The 16,646-nt window shown below is 40.2% G+C and overlaps 1 protein-coding gene across 4 annotated transcripts; it reads left to right on the forward strand.

Moving 5' to 3' along the window:
• The first annotated feature begins 361 nt into the window (after window positions 1–361).
• Window positions 362–14,765, forward strand: UBE2B (ubiquitin conjugating enzyme E2 B). 4 transcript variants are annotated; one of them, XM_085009189.1, is made up of 6 exons: window positions 362–525; window positions 2,939–3,019; window positions 4,572–4,592; window positions 9,191–9,280; window positions 11,975–12,063; window positions 13,447–14,765. In XM_085009189.1, exons 2-6 carry the CDS (start codon window positions 3,004–3,006, stop codon window positions 13,573–13,575), a joined length of 345 nt encoding a protein of 114 aa, XP_084865315.1. In that variant the 5' UTR covers window positions 362–525; window positions 2,939–3,003; the 3' UTR covers window positions 13,576–14,765.
• Window positions 14,766–16,646: the final 1,881 nt, after the last annotated feature.

Raw genomic sequence — 16,646 nt, forward strand, 5'->3', positions numbered from 1 at the left:
GTGGATTGTTGACAACGCCGCCGGTAGTCACGTGATCTTGCGTCATCCCACCTCCTTTCCCTGAAATCTCTGGTCCCGGATACGTCCCTCTCTCCCCACCCGGTCGAGCCTAAGCTAGTGAAAGAGGGGGATACGAGTTGGTGTTTCGGTTTCAGTATCTCCTGATCTACAATCTCCAGTCGGAGCACAGAGCACAATAACTGGTCGACTAGTTAAGGAAACCAAAATGGATAGGGTCCCTACTGAAGGGCTCCCATAAAGAGCTCTCCTACCTCCCACCCCTTTCTCCCCAACCCCTCACTTCATGGTACCGGCGGAGGGCGGAGGGATCTGGAGGCGGCGGAGGGAGACGTCATTGCAGGGTTGTTTGTGCAGCCTCGGCGGCGGCGGTGACCCACAGTGATTCGGCCGCCGCGCCGGGGGGTGGGGGGGCTGTGCGGGACTCTTTTCTTTCGGACTGACCGCGGGGCAGCTGGGGAGCATGTCGACCCCGGCCCGGAGGAGACTTATGCGAGATTTCAAGCGGTAAGGGCCTTCATCTTCACCGGATGACGGCTCCTCCCCAGGCTGCGGGGTTGCAGGGCGGGGATCCGGGACACCTTCCCCTCATGACCCTAAGAGGGCCGCTGTGGGCCCTCCGGGATTGACGGAAGCCCAGTCCTAGCCCCTGTTCGCAGTCCGTCAGCCTTGCTTGTTCACTCCTTCGACGTAAGAAATTTCGATATCCCCTCACCACTCCCCTCCCCCCGGAAGAAGTAAGAAGATGGCTTTGGCTGTCCTAGGATTCCTTGTTGTCCACTTGGGCCAGTTGCCTGATGCCTCACCCTGGCGTCCAAACCTCATCACCCACCGCTGCACTTTGTGGTGCCCCCTCACTGCCCTAAACGCGAGCGCTTGAGAAACCTTTCCCCCGGTAGCTGCACTAGTTAGCTTTGTTGGATGAGCCTGCGGTCTCCTCCGAGGGCCAGGGTTGGGGCGACCACCTTGCCCCCCCACCCCCCCACCCCCGCCACACGCTCACGCAGACACACACACCCCCTGCCATTCTTCAGCGAGGGTGGGATCTGATGCGCGAGGGCCGGAGGTTGTTATCCCGTCCTCTGAAACCCGACTCTTCCCCGCTCGCCTGAAAAGACCTTGAGAACTGGCGTAGAGACCTGGGACTCAGGGCTGGCAACGGCGGCTGCCAGTGCCTTCTGGAACTCAGCTCTGTGGCCTGGTGTATAAAGCCCTATCTATAGCCTCAAAGTCTGGAAAAATGCCTTCCTTGAGTCTGGCGCTAACCTGATACTCCCTGGGCCTCCTTTTGTAAAACAGGGTTGTGTAAGGAGGTGTTGGCATGAGTGAGGAGGAAGTGACTTCAGTTTTGTTGCCTTTAATTCAATACCTGGAGGTAGGGGGAGAAAAAGAGAAGACTTAGCATTGCCCTCCTCTGCACATTTTTAAGTGGGTTTCTGGGAGACAAAATATTTAGTGTAAAAACTTAGTCATTCAGGAAGTAACCTCTCAACCATTGTAAACCCTTAGGTGAGGCCCTTGGAAGCCATTGTTTGGGGCTTTGGCCAGTTTATCATTGAATGTATTTGTAATTTAGCCTTTATCTTTAGTGGACGGCTCTCAGGCAGCATATCCATGGTCATCTGTATTCTGCTTGAGGTTGACTAAAAAGAGCCATTTGGGGGGAAACTAATTTCAAGTATCATATTACATGGCAGTCGCTATGTATACATAAAATGTAGCATTTATTTCTTTATTGAGATGAAAGTCTAGAAGGAGGTGCTCTCTTTGGTGCAAATCTAGTCTTCTCCAGCTTGAAAAGAGTATTTTCAGATTAGCTCCCATAAGTAAAATTCAAATAATAAAACTTGGAGTTTGTGGCCTGTGTTACCCTGGATGGTCACTGCAATTCTCTGCTTAATTTTAAATTGTACGCTTGGCACCTTGCGTGGTTTTCCAATGGTCTTCGGTTACAAGAATTTGACTATGACAGATACTCGAAAGTAGTTTTGTATTAATGTCTCTTGATCTGAGAGGTGGGTTTAGTATTGATGCAGAACTTTTAAATTAGGGACCAATGAAAATCTAACGGAAGCTTTGATTAAAAGCTATTGTTATTTATTTATTTATTTATTTATTTACTTATTGTCTTTTTAGCTATTTCTTGGGCTGCTCCCGCGGCATATGGAGGTTCCCAGGCTAGGGGTCGAATCGGAGCTGTAGCCACCGGCCTACGCCAGAGCCACAGCAATGCAAGATCTGAGCCGCGGTCTGCAACCTACACCACAGCTCACAGCAACGCCGGATCGTTAACCCACTGAGCAAGGGCAGGAACCGAACCGGCAACCTCATGGTACCTAGTCGGATTCGTTAACCACTGGGCCACGACGGGAACTCCTAAAAGCTATTGTTAACTGAAGCAAATCGGATAAAGTGATTCCGCTTAAAACTAGTATTCTCATTAAAGTGGATATGAGTGTTTTTAGTCATTTAGTTTTTATACTGAGTTGGGTTTTTGTTTGGGGGGGTTAGCCTTGGGGGGTGGTTTGGTGGCCATGTTCAAGTATTGGTTGTTAGGACTGAAGTCTTAGTATGTTTACAGCAGCAAAATTGATGGTTCTGTAAAAATACTTTTTTTTCTCTTAAGGTTTTTATTTATTTTTTGGGAGAAAGCACTTCTTGAAGAGATATCTTTGGTGATATTTGGAGAGAGATGGAATCCCTTTGGGATTTTACATAATCTAGAGAGATATTTAATAAGTATATATCTGATTGTGGTTGTTTTTTTAAGTCATATGGTTTATTCCAGCTCAGCACAGGAACAAGGAAATGGGTTTAGTTTGTTTCTCAAAGTAGATGTTATAGAGTCCATAGGTGTTCTGTTTGGCCTTCTTAATGGTGTTAATGTTCAACTTTTAAAATCTCTGCTCTGGATTTCCAGATTGCAAGAGGACCCACCTGTGGGTGTCAGTGGCGCACCATCTGAAAACAACATCATGCAGTGGAATGCAGTTATATTTGGGTGAGTTGAAAGAAATAACAAATGGTAGGTGTGGCGATTGTTTTAAGAAAAGTGAATGTGTAACAATAGGAAGAGGGAACTGAGGTGGAAGCACGGGTCTTAAAGAAACTGCGAGGTAAAAAAAAAAAGTTCAGTATACATCTAAGGATAACCTGACCCCCTTGCTGTACAGTGGGAAAAAAATAAATAAATAAATAAATAAAAAATAAATTAAAAAAAAAAAAGTTCTGATAAAGAGTTGTGGCATTACATAAAATTTATGACTATAATCATTTTGGGTTTTACTTGATAAAAATATCATCTGAGACTACAGGAGAAAGAGAAATTATTTGTTGTAAAATGAACCAAGCAAGTGTTCATTCTTTCATTCTACTAAAATGGTAAAAAGGCTTGGAACCCAAAATACTGAGAACTTCCACCTTGGCAAGAATTTAAATGAAAACTGTCTGACAGCCCAGTGTGAAATAACTGAATGAACCCTTCGGGGGAGCACTCCTCCATTTTACATGTAGTATATATTGCGTACGTGTTTTTTAATTTAGAATTTCCTTATGCTTTTTCTTTGGTTATCCTGAACTGGATATTTTCTTTTGCTCTTTTTAAAATAGGGCTTTGCACTGAAGTTTGTTTCTCAAAGTAGATGTTATAGAGTCCATGGGTGTTCTGTTTGGCCTTTAAAGGAGGACTTTCATAAACAGAATTCCCAGTTGCCATCGAATCAGTTATGAGAGTCTACGTTAGAAGACTAGTAGAAAATAAGTGTAGTTCCCCCTTCTAAAGTAAAGTGACTGCATTAAATTCACGCTTTTAACAGGCTGCTTTGAGATCCTGAATGTGCCTTGTTAGTAATCATTAATGTTGCTGCTTAGGAAAGACAAAACTGGGATATGGCAGCAAGGAAAAGATTTGAGCAAAAGAAACTGGCTCTCTTGACGACATCAGATAAATCGAGCCCATGTGAACAAGAGCTGTTGCTCCTTTGCAAAGTAGGACACTTAAACTAAAGGGTCATAGTTATCTTAATCTAAGGGGTATTTATTTATTTCTATCTTACTGATGTAAATTGAAAGTAGCATTTTCTCTTAAGAATACATACATTTACTGATGTTCCCCTGTGGCTCAGCAGGTTAAGGATCTGGTGTTGTCACTGCTTTGGCGCAGGTTCGATCCCTGGCCCCAGAACTTCCACATGCTGTGGACCTGGCCAGAAATAGAAGAAAAATGAGAGGACAAAAAAGAATACACATATTTTTACGAAAGCGTTGTTACTTATGAACTGAATTCTTTTTGTGTGAAAATTTGTGGGCTTTTTAGTTTGTTTCTTGTAAAGCCAGTGTAAAAGGAAAACTTTGAAAATGAAAGTCGTAAGTTACCTTTTATGTCTACATCTGTAAAAATCCAGGGTATTAAATTAACAATAACTTAAAAACTCCACAAACCATCACAATGAGCCCTTTTCTCTTTTGAGTTTTTACCTTTCCACTCTTGAATATCAGGAAAAAGCAGAGTGAAAAACCTCTTTTAATCTGAAATCTTCTTGTTTTCAGACCAGAAGGGACACCCTTTGAAGATGGTAAGTTATCCTCAATGTTTTCTATAGTATTAAGAGACTGCTTTTAAATAGGAAATTGTAACACCAACCTATCTACTTAAGACTATTTTCTATTGTTAATAGGTGAAAGTAAAACTAAGTAATACTACTGAGAATTTATAGTTTAGAAAGGACTTTCTTCCCACATCCGCTTGATCAGTTTGATTGCTAGTTCCCTCCTTAATTCTTTTTTTTTTTTTCTTTTTTTGCTTTTTAGGACCACATCCTTGACATATGGAGGTTCCCAGGCTAGGGGTCAAATCGGAGCTGTAGCCACTGGCCTTTGCCACAGCCGTAGCTGCAGCAACGCAGGATTTGAGCTGCATCTGCCAACCTACACCACAGCTCCCGGCAATGCAGATCCTTAACCCACTGAGTTCGATGAGATCCATGAGGCCAGGGATCGAACCTGCAACCTCATGATTCCTAGTCAGTTTTGTTTCCACTGCACCATGTCAGGAACTCCTAAATTTTTTATTTGGCTGTAGAAGTCTAAGCCTAAGTGGTGGGGTCTATGTTGAGACTAGTTTAAGTTTAAATGGCACTGTAGCATACGAAAGGTGTCCCTGTGGTAAATATCAGAAAGATAATCATGCTTTTTAAACTTTATGTATATTGATCGGGTGCTAATCCTACATAGCTGCCAGTAGCTTCACATACAGCTAGCATTAAACACCCAGCAATGGTTGCATTCTGCAGAATCTTTTGAGTCTTAAATTTAGTATTTTCTCCCAGAGCCAGGAAAATGGAGACTTGTTCTAATATGTATTAATAGTTGAACTTCTCAGAGTTCCCATTGTGGCTCAGCAGGTTATGAACCCAACTAGTATTCATGAGGATGCCAGCTTAACCCCTGGCCTCCTTCATTGGGTTAAGGTTCTGGCCTTGCCGTGAGCTGAGGTGTAAGTCACAGATGTGGCTTGGATCCCGAGTTGCTGTGGCTGTGGTGTAGGCCAGCAGCTGCAGCTCTAATTCACCCTCTAGCTGGGGAATTTCTGTATGCCTACGGGCCTTTAAAAAAAAAGAAGTTGAATTTCTCATATTAAAATCAAAACCATAGACTTAGAGTTTCCCTAATTACAGCATAGATTTTTAAAAATTGTTACACAGATTTGTTTTATTAAAAATGGCTTCAGAATTAACCCATCAAAGATATTTGTACAAATACTAATTGCCGAAGTGTTTTTAAGGAGACGACCCGAATGTTCAGTAGGGGAAATGATCAGGCAAATTACGGTATATCTAGACTCTAGAATATTATGCTTTTATTAAAGAATGAGGTAGATCTGGGTGTATGTCTGAGGAGATAAAAAGGTTGCAGAATGTATGTTTTAATATCACGTTTTCACTAAATACACCCAAGTGTGAGGGTGGTTAAAGGGTTATATAGCACACTCATCAGTAGTTACCTCTAGATGGGAGGTAGGGAATTGAAGAGAGGTACTCAAGGAGCTCAGCTTTTTACTCAATACCAGAGGATTCTCAAAGGTGGTCCATAATTCCTTTAAAGTCCCTGAGACCCTTTTAGGGGTTTGGTATGATTAAAACTGTCTTTATACCAATACTAAGTCATTATTAACATTTGCACTGATGATACAAAAGTGGCTAAAACTGGACCTAAGCGACTTAGCACCTTGGCACATATCAAGGCACTGGCACCGGATTGTATTGGAAGTTACTGTATTTTTGGCATTTTAAAAGATGCCAATTTCACTTTAAAATATCTGATGAAAAAGTGGGAGTTATTAATATTACTAAATTCTAACCCTTGAGCATGTATCTTTTTACTGTTCTGCATCATGAAGTGGGAAGTATGCGTAAAGCACTTCTCTTCCATAGCAAAGTATGATGCTTATGCGGAGGGAAAGCACTTCTGCAATTGTTTGAAGTGCAGCTTGAAGTACTGCTCTTTTTGTGGGACATTCTTGCTTGAAAGAATGATTGACAGACTGTGATTATTGAGATTCGAGTCCGTATTTGGCAGACACAGTCTCAAAAGTTACCAAAATGAGCTGTTGGGTCAAGAAAAGTGACTGACAGTATTTATTGCTGTGGATAAAATGATGGCTTCCCAATAATAGCTAAATCTTTATTGAGGTCAGTTGATGGTTTTACCTATTGTGATTTTTTGTGTGGGTGTGATTTTTTTGATGGCATGTAAAATGAAATATGGCAACACTTAGGTTTGTATAACTCAGTGAATTAATATTTTCCAAATGGCCAATGTCTAATAGTAGGAAATTATAGATAAAAGATATATGCACTGTGCAGCAGTTGTTAACATAACTGATGCAAAGAGTTTATATGGTTTCAGATCTACAGTGCAGCTAACTTTAAAAACCTACCATTTCTTTGGTGTAATATCAAAAAAGAATATCTACAATTATCTGAAAAGACTATGCAAATACTTCTTCCTTTTTTATTTACATATTTGTGTGAGGCCTGATTGTCTCCATTACCTTAACCAAAACAGTAAGTTGCAGCAGAGTGAATGCAGGAGCAAAGAGAATAGAATGCAGCTGTCTTCTATTAAGCTAATCACTTAAGGGATTTGCAAAATTGTGAAACAATGCTCCACTTCCCACTAACTCTGGGGAGGTGGGGACATAGTTATTTTCATTACATGTTACTTAGGTTAACATGTGATGAGTTTACAGTTGTTAATGAGTAAATATTTTAAGATTTCCTTGAGTTATAATTTCTCTTATAACAAATATTGATAGTAATAGCCCATGGAGGCAGTTTGTACCAGTTGTGAAAATAGATTGTTTAACAATTTTGGGAATTTGTTCAAGCTGGTTATTAATTATAGAGCCAATATTTTTCAATTATTTTTATGGAAATACCATAAAATGGTATACTGTTGTATGCATCTTTTCCCAACTTCACGTGTAGTGACTTTGCATTGGAAGCGTGGCGTGGCTGGAAGTAAGGATGTAAAGGGGTTCTGAAACCCCATAGCAGAAGAAAAGAACCTTAAAAAAAACTTTCATATTTGTGTTTGCCTGAAATTTTTACATTGTACATTTTTGTAATTAAAATTAAAATGTAAACTATACAAATAGGTAGAAGTTCCCATTGTGGCACAGTGGAAACAAATCCGACTAGTATCCACGAGGATGTGGGTTCAGTCCCATCCTTGCCCAGTGGGTTCGAGATCCTGCGGTTGCCGTGAGCTGTGGTGTAGGTGACAGAAGAGGCTCGCATCTGGCGTTGCCGTGGCGTAGGCCAGCAGCTGCAGCTCCAATTCGACCCTTACCCTGGGAATTTCCATATGCCGCAGGTGTGGCTCTAAAAAAGGCAAAAAAAAAAATAGTTTTATATATGTATGTGTGTGTGTGTATAAAGAAAATAGGTGTAAGTCTATCTTTGCTAATGAATCGTACATTTCATAGTACTTCTATTAATATATCAGAATGTGATTAACTGTTTGACTAAATGCAAGCCTCTAATTTTGGTAGACTGAAGTCATGAGTTTAGAATTTAGGTTGAGGCATTCCCTTGTGGCACAGTGGGTTAGGGATCTGGCGTTGTCGCTGCGTTGGCTTGGTTCACTGCTGTGGCGCAGGTTTGATCCCTGGCTTGGGAACTTCCACGTGCAGTGGGCATGGCCAGAAAAAAAGTAGACTCAAAGTTGAAAAAGGGGTTTGGTTTTGTTTTTTTAAACTGCATTGCTGAATGTAGAGACCCCGGAATGGTTTAAACTTGTACTAACTTCGTTAGGAGTAAGTCTCAACTTACTGAGTATGTCGGTGTAGTTTGAGTAACACTCCAACCTTCAGATGGATTTCCTCAAAATAAAAGGACTGTGGATAGTGAGTAAAATCAAAAGAAATCAAGAAAGGATACTGCGGGTGTGACCTTAAAAAAAAAATAAAGAAAAACAAACAAGAAGTCAAGAAAGGCAAACAGCTTTTCGATGGTGCTTATTTCTGTGAAATAGATTTGGAATTCAGCTTGAGTGCTCTTCTTCGTGCACACTCTGAACAGACTGACTTTGTATAAGTGCATGATTTTTTTTAAACGCCTGTGTCTTTTTTGACTGTGAAATAATGATTTAAACCGACCAAAATGTACCATATGGGTCTATAACCAAGAGTAGGCAGTTACACTAACGTTTGCTCATCTTAGCATGTTTAAGTGAAAGGATTGGTATGGGGACAGAACAGACCTTTCACCTTAGTGGCCACGCTTCCAATCTGAGTTCTTTGTCATATGTAGTCACCCCCTCTCACAATCATTTGGCAGTCCCTTCTAAGCTATAACAAATTATTTGTAGTTACTCAAATGAGCATGTAATATTTTGGTAGCTAGGGCAAAAATTGCCTTCCAAAAATAGGACAGTTATTCCCACTACTAGCACATGTTAAGCGCTTGTATCCCCAAGTACTTGCCCATGCTGTGTGTTATCAGTATGTAAATAGAAGTATATTTGCCATGTTTTGTGTGCTAAGTCAGAATTGACATTAATATTCGGGCAACTGTGCAAAAACTAGCATGGGGTTGGGAATTGATTGGTAAAGAGATAGAAAAACTTTGCTTGTCTTTACTGTAATTATTTTGGTTTGTTTTCTATCTAGGTACTTTTAAACTAGTAATAGAATTTTCTGAAGAATATCCAAATAAACCGCCAACTGTTAGGTTTTTATCCAAAATGTTTCATCCAAATGGTAAGTCTCAATTTATTAGTCTCTGAAAATGATAGGAGGAAAAAAGTTGTTTCATCCTTTCAGGCCTTGCCCATACCTCTCATTGTTAGGGCTCACATCTGGATGTTGCTCCCATGTCAGTGTTAACCATACTTCTATAGTCTGGAACCTTATCCAGGTTCCAAATTTGAGGAAAAGTTTTGTTTTAACTTCTGATTTTAAAGTAATAGCTTTTTATTTGTCAAAATGTGAAAGGTACCAATTTTAAGGTAGCTTAAAATTTAGCTTGTAAGAGTTCTCTTGAGGTATAGTGGTTTAAGAATCATGCACTGTCACTGCTATGGCTCAGATCACTGCTGTGGCATAGGTTTTTGATCCCTGGTCTGGAAACTTCCACATGCCCTGGGCACAGCCAAAAAAATTTTATCTTGTGAAAAATACAAATAGGAGTTCCCGCTGTGGTGCAGTGGGTTAAGAACCTGACTGCAGCAGCTCTGGTTACTGCAGAGGCATGGGTTCAATCCCTAGCCCGTCGCAGTTGTTTAAAGAATCTGGAGTTGCCACAGCTGTAGTGTAGGTTATAGCTTCGGCTCAGATTCATCACCTGGCCTGGGAACTTCCATATGTCATGGGTGCCACCACTTTAAAAAAAAAAGAACAAAATTTAGATCACGTTGTATGTAATTTTTGTATACACTGTGAATATTTTCTCTTACTAAATATTCTTTTGTATCATTCTTAATGGCTGCAAAATGTTTATGACTTTGCTATCATTTATTTAATCACTCTCCACTTGGTGATTTTCAACTAATTTCAGTTCTAAATAGCACTTTGTTCTTGAAAATAAATCTTCTCAAATACCCATGAATAGGTTTTTAGAAGTACGGTTTCCTGATCAAAGGTTTGTATGTTTTTAAGGCTTTTAAAAATAGTTTTCCAGGGAGTTCTCATTATGGCTTAGCAGTAACGAACCCAACTAGGATCATGAGGATACAGGTGTGGTCCCTGGCCCCACTCAGTGGGTTAAAAATCTGGCATCGCCTTGAGCTGTGGTGTAAGTCACATTTGCAGCTCGGATCTTGAATGGCTGTGGTGTAGGTTGGCAGCTGCAGCTCTGATTCAACCCCAAGCCTGGGAACTTCCATATGGTGTGAGTGCAGCCCTAAAAAAAAAAAAAAAAATAGTTAACTAGTTTAAAACTTAAAAATCGTATTATACTTTTATGGGTCTTACAGAGGTGATGGTTTTTGCTTTGGACTTGCTAAATTTGATGTGCCTCTGGAATGTACACTTAGTCCATATGACACTCTGCATTAAAGCTGAGCATTAATCTGATCTAAAGCTAATAATTGGAAGTATCTAGCACAGAGATAGTGATCGAGGCCATGAGTAAAATTGCCTGCCTGAAGGATGTGTAAAGAGTAAGAAGGAAGAGGACCAAGGATAGAGCCCTTGGAGTTGACAGTACTTCAGTGTAATTTGCCTCTTCTCCCCCAAAAGGCCTCTCTTTTAATCTTGCTTTGATGTAGGGTGATCTGGCTTGCTCCATGAAGCTGTCCACAATTTGGCAGTATCTGTAACATTTACATGCATTTATCCTTTGTCAACCCAACAGTTCTACTTCTTGAAATATATCATACAAATACATAATCCGTCAAGTGGATAAAAATTTATGTTCATTGTTCATAGTCTCACAAAATCAGTTCGGGGCGGTGGTGGGGGAATGCCTCCCAAATGTTAAAAGATTTTTAAAACGGTGATCCCTTGTTTTTTGGTTTTGTTTTTTGTCTTTTTTTGCCTTTTTCTAGGGCCACTCCCGCAGCATATGCAGGTTCCCAGGCCAGGGGTCAAATTGGAGCTACACTGTCAGCCTACATCAGAGGCACAGCAACATGGGATCTGAGCTGCGTCTACAACCTACACCACAGCTCACAGCAACGCCGGATCCTTAACCCACTGAGCAAGGCCAGGGATCGAACCTGCAACCTCATGGTTCCTAGTTGGATTCGTTAACCACTGCGCCACGACAGGAACTCCCAGATCACTTGATTTATAATTATGAAAGGAATGCAAATCATAAAGTACAAGAAAAGGTAAAGAAAGTGTGGTCCTTCATAATCCTGTTATCTACAGATATCTACTCACATTTTGGCATTTAGTCTTAAAAATGTTTTTGTGACTGCATATACTTCAAATGAAAATATATATAATACTTTACAAAAAATGGAATTATCCTGTATAACTGATTGGAAACTTATTGATGTACTACATTGGGGAATGTCATTCTGCCTTAATCAACATATGTACATGTACGTGATTTCTGGTGGTGGGAATGTACCATTATTTCGCCAGTCCCTCACTGTGGACCACAGGGTAGTTTCCAGTTTCTGAGAATGATACTGCTATGTCACAAATAAGTTCCCCTCCCACCCGCCACCATCACGAACTATATTTCAAAATGTAGAATTTAAAAAGATTTGCTATATGGTATGTGTTGAAAAAATTTAACTCTCAGCCTCTTAATGAAAAGACCTACAAAAAGAGTCTTTAGTTTAAAACTGGTTTTCCCCTGAGATAAAAAGTTTTAGTTATTGACTAATGTTCAAGACTTTTGACTGAGCCAAGCATTCTGTTTGTGGTAAAAAAAAAAAAAAGTCTTAAATTGTTGGCTATGACAAAGTTAATATGTAACCAATTTCAGTGTTGTCTTTGCAGTGTATGCTGATGGTAGCATATGTTTAGATATCCTTCAGAATAGATGGAGTCCAACTTATGATGTATCTTCTATCCTAACATCAATTCAGGTAAGCATGTGTTAGGATACATCATAATTTTTCAAGATTCTGTGGGAGGTAATTGGCTCCTTTAGGATCAGTTTAAAGGCCAAATGAGCAAACCTTACCAGCACCAAGTTAACCAGTGGCAGAGCTCAGACAGAAACTCAAGATTTTCAGACAAACGGGTCTGCTTTTTTGTTGGTGACCACATTGGATCAAATCCAGAGTCATTTTCCTGATCTGTGTAAGTATAAAGTATTCTCACAGGTCAAGTGTTATTTGTGCCCACAAAGCATAGCCAGAGGTTGTGGAAAAGAATGAAAAATCTCCTTGGGGAGAGATAAAAGTAACTATTTAGAAAGAAACATAGAGACCTTAAGAAACTGCCAAATGTAGAGAAGTATTGAGTATGTTGCCCCATCCAAGAAATTCTTTTTGTCTTTTTGCCTTTTCTAGGGCTGCTCCCGAGGCATATGGAGGTTCCCAGGCTAGGGGTCTAGTCGGAGCCGTAGCCACTGGCCTAGACCAGAGCCACAGCAACGCAGGATCCGAGCCGTGTCTGCGACCTACACCGTGGCTCACGGCAACGCCGGATCCTCAACCCACTGAGCAAGGTCAGGGACCGAACCCGCAACCTCATGGTTCCTAGTCGGATTCGTTAACCACTGCACCACGATGGGAACTCCAAGAAATTCTGTTTTAAACAAATGAATATAACTATTCACTGGAGTACTCTGGCAGAATATTTGAGTTGACCTTGAATGACAATTGCAGGGAAGGGAGAAGTGAAGGATGTTACAGTTATGTGGATTTGAGAGGAGTAGTGGTAACATTTTGGTTTATGACCTTTTTAAGGTTTTTTTCTGCCACACTTCTGCTTTAATTTGGGTCATCTCATAAACACTGTTTTTAGCCTTCATGTTTCAGTCCTTTGCTGCTAGGTAGGTGCATATCTTTTGTTGATTAAGGAAACAGGGTACACTCCTACCCAACTTACTCTCAGACATTTGCAAATGTATCGCAATAATAGAGTATAACTTTGAAAATGTTAGTTGCTAAGCTATTTATAGATAACTGTGTATTAACCAAATCAAGCTGTTTATTTCCTAGTTAAAGTTTCAGTGTGCTGAAGAATATTGATCTTTTCCAGTTTTTTTGAAATTAGAGGTTTTAAGGCATTTGGGAGCTGTCTGTTTTGAATGCTCAAGCTTTCTGGCAGCAGGAAACTTCTCACTGTATTTATTAAGCCATTTCTAAAAGTACTGAGACCTGAAAATATGTAAGATATACTAATTTATATCTTTCTTCATTGAATAATTTTTATTGTTTGGTATAACTTCTGTGCCTTATATCTGATCCATGTTAATATAAAGGAAACTACAAATACGTCTTTTCTTTCTTTCCTTCTAGTCTCTGTTGGATGAACCAAATCCAAACAGTCCAGCCAATAGCCAGGCAGCACAGCTTTATCAGGAAAACAAACGAGAATATGAGAAGAGAGTTTCGGCCATTGTTGAACAAAGCTGGAATGATTCATAATAGACAACTGGTCTGTTAATCTTTTTCATCATTGTTGTGTATAATTTACCTCTCAGTAGAAAGGCTAACAAATTTTAAGTGCCACAGGTTTTAAGGATTCTGCAGAGAAAAAAAAAAGTCCTTCAGTTTAGAACCTACAAAAGCTTGTGTATCTTGATTAATGTACTTTTTATTGCATGGTGTGAACTAAGTTATTGCTTACATAAATTTGTAATATATCCTGTTTGTATTTTTTTCCAAGTGTATAATGTTGGTGTGGAGTTTTCATGACAGAATATACACATTTTGTAAATCTGTACTTTTTTCAAATATTGAATGCCTTATTTTTGAATTCTTTAGATTTTTAAATTGGAGAAAAGCACTTAAAGTTTTTTATATATGAATATTACATGTAAAGCTGTTAAAATACATAACTTCAGTGCAAGAGACTTTGTCACTTATTTCCTTATCTGAGCAGAAGGGGTTAATAAGTCTCTAGCTCTCCATCAATTGATAGTTTCTAATTTCAAAAAAAAGATTTATATTTTATCAAGAAATTTCTCAAATTTGATTCTAAACACCAATTCTAATCTCAAACTTTACTTTTTATGTTCCTATATTATTTTCAGTTGAGCAATTATAGACCTAACTGGTTTGATTCTGTCCAGCTCTGTACTTAGGCCACTTGTTACTGTTTCTTCATGCACTACTTACTGTTAAACTGTAGCTTTTACGATTCCACGTTTTGCACCGCCACCATGAGGATCTGGCATCTCCACCATGAGCAGAGAGCTGATGTGATTTGCTGCTTGATAGCACTTTAAAAGATTTTTGATAACGAAGAAAGCAAAACCATCAACATTTACCAAAAATTCATGCCCCACTATTAACAAAAAATAAGAATTTGTTGCGTTGGTTGAACAAGGCAGGTATTTGGAAGGTATCTTGATGTAATTTAAGTATTTGAAAACTGCCTTTTAATGCAATTGCATACCTGTTTATTCTGAGAACATGTTTTAATACCAGGGCCTGCTGAGTTGCTTTCTCTTGTGGAGATTTTTTTTTTTATCTCCTAAGTTGTATAAAAGTTGTACTGCATCTTAGTTTACTGGATAAACTTAAAACACGGTATTGTAGAAAGCTAATACAAAGCTATCCTATGCCTTCAAATAGTACAGAAAATGGAAAATATACAAGTAAATTCTGTTGAACCACCTGTGTAGTCTTTCTAGTTAAAACAGCTATCTCATTAACCCCAAGAGTTTCTCACACATTCCTGCTAGCTTAGTAAGTGGCAGCTTCTTCTCTCTTGGAAGACTGAGTTCTTTACTGGAAGACCGTAGCAGGGTAATAGAGCTTCTATTTATGGAGCTTTGTTTTAAGATTCTTTTTGGTCATATCAAATGTATGATGCTTTTAGGGAGTTCCTGTCGTGGCTCAGTGGAAATGAATCTGACTCAGATGCATGGGGATGCAGGTTCCATCCCTAGCCTCGCTCAGTGGGTTAAGGATCCTGTGTTGCCGTGAGCTGTGGTGTAGGTCTCAGACACGGCTCGGATCCTGCATTGCGGTGGCCATGGCTGTGGTGTAGGCCGGCCCCTACAGCTCCAATTTGACCCCTAGCCTAGGATATATGCCATGGGTGCGGCCCTAAAAAGCCACCAAATGTACGATGCTTTTAAATTCAGCTCTACACCAAACTACAATTTCTTTAGACCTTTATTCCAGTGACTAACTCTTAAGTATACAGTAGCTATGGTAGTCTCTCCTCTGTTTTATTAAATGCTGTTTGGATATTGCTTCAAAATCTATTTTCATCCTTAACCTGTTTTCCTTTCCCTGTTTAAAACTGAAATATTTCAAGATTGATAGATAATTACCAGGAAATTACATATTACTTTGCAGGGAGTTAATGAGCCCTAACTCCTAAATTCAACACGTGCATAAAACTCATACCCAGTCCTCATTCCTATTGGAAAAAATTCGTAGGAACGTTCCATCTTCTGTTATTCCTCATAGTTTTCTTCTTCAGCCTTGGAACAGATTCCTGTCTCTTTGGTTGAATACTGGATGTACTTCAGTTTACAAAGTCAAGTCATTCATGGGAGTTCCCTGTGGTGCAGTGGGTTAAGGATCTAGCATTGCTACAGCCTTAATGTAGGTCACAGCTGCGGCTTGGATTTAATCCCTGGCGTGGAAACTTCCATATGCTGTGTGTATGGCCAAAAAAAAAAACGTCATGCCATTCAAAGAATGTTTATTTTTTGGCGTTTCCGTCATGGCTCAGTGGTTAACGAATCCGACTAGGAACCATGAGGTTGCAGGTTCGATCCTTGGCCTTCTCAGTGGATTAAGGATCCGGCGTTGCCGAGAGCTGTGGTGTAGGTCGCAGATGTGGCTCGGATCTGGCGTTGCTGTGGCTCTGCTGTAGGCTGGCGGCTGCTGCTCTGATTGGACCCCTAGCCTGGGCACCTCTATATGCCACGGGAGCGGCCCAAGAATGTTTGTTTTTAAACACTAGCTAAATGTTCTTTGTTTGTTCGTTTTTTGCTTTTCAGGGCCACACCTGTGGCATATGGAGGTTCCCAGGCTAGGGGTCCAATTGGAGCTGCACCTGCCAGCCTACATCACTGATGCAGCAACACCAGATCCGAGCCGAGTCTTTGACCTACACCACAGCTCGAAACACTGGATCCTTAACCCACTGAGTGGGGCCAGGGATTGAACCATGTATTCATGGATACTAGTCAGATTTGTTACCCACTGAGCCACAATGGGTACTCCAAGAACTAATTTATTTTGGTAGGAAGTTGGATTCGTGTTAAAGTGTAAATGAATTTGTGATGCAGTTCCTCTGTAATACTCTGACTCTGAACCTGTGACTGTGCAAGGCACTATTCTAAGCACTTGAACATGATCACATTTCACATTCCAAGTAATCTTATGAAGTGGGTACTGTTAAATTACAGATGAGGAAACCTAGGTACAGATCAAGCGCCTTTCTCAAGGTTAACCAGCTAGTATGTGATAGAGTTGGCATTGGAACCCAGGCCATCTGGTCTTTTAGTCAATAACTGTACTGTCCTTTAAGA

This window comes from Sus scrofa, chromosome 2, assembly GCF_054392235.1.
Source record: "Sus scrofa isolate SSC_HxYL_T2T_F1_AM1 chromosome 2, Sscrofa_HxYL_maternal_Yorkshire_Landrace_v2.0, whole genome shotgun sequence".
NCBI lineage: Eukaryota > Metazoa > Chordata > Mammalia > Artiodactyla > Suidae > Sus > Sus scrofa.